The 395-nt window shown below is 36.7% G+C and overlaps 1 protein-coding gene across 9 annotated transcripts in view; it reads left to right on the top strand.

Annotated features, from left to right (window-relative positions):
* The window catches only part of LOC102671278 (troponin I-like), a 28,061-nt gene that overhangs the window by 11,254 nt on the left and 16,412 nt on the right, over nucleotides 1-395 (top strand). The window contains exon 5 of one of the 9 annotated variants that reach the window (XM_006619990.2): nucleotides 294-392. The exons of the other annotated variants lie outside the window; for them this stretch is intronic. Coding sequence (XP_006620053.1) covers nucleotides 294-392 — 99 coding nt within the window. The remainder of the gene's footprint in view (nucleotides 1-293; nucleotides 393-395) is intronic. 9 annotated transcript variants of the gene reach the window in all.

Genomic DNA, 395 nt, shown 5'->3' with positions numbered 1-395 from the left:
AAAAAAAAAAAAAAAAAAAACGATCGGTCATTCGATTCCCATGCGACTTTTATTGTCCGCACGAGCGGAACGAGAGACTTTTATTTTCTATAAAATTTGCAAGATTGATTAATCTTTGATATATATATATATATATGTGTGTGTGTGTATATATGTAAATATGTATGTAAATATTTTAGAGGAGAAAATGAAAGATAAAATCTCTCTTTCCCTCGTCCCGCCTCCTGGCTATTTAGTGAAAGTAACGTATCACGAGTGGAAGATATCTGAGAGACACTCCATGTTCTTTGTAGACGATTTGAGGGAGATTTGCCAAATGTATTACGACCGCGTCTACCTTTGTGAGGGTCAGAAGTGGGATTTGGAGCGTGAAGTTCGGAAAAGGGATTACGAGG

This window comes from Apis dorsata, unplaced genomic scaffold, assembly GCF_000469605.1.
Source record: "Apis dorsata unplaced genomic scaffold, Apis dorsata 1.3 scaffold_468, whole genome shotgun sequence".
In the NCBI taxonomy this organism is placed as follows: domain Eukaryota; kingdom Metazoa; phylum Arthropoda; class Insecta; order Hymenoptera; family Apidae; genus Apis; species Apis dorsata.
Note: the sequence above shows the minus strand (reverse complement) of the source record. Positions and strands in the feature narration are given on the sequence as shown.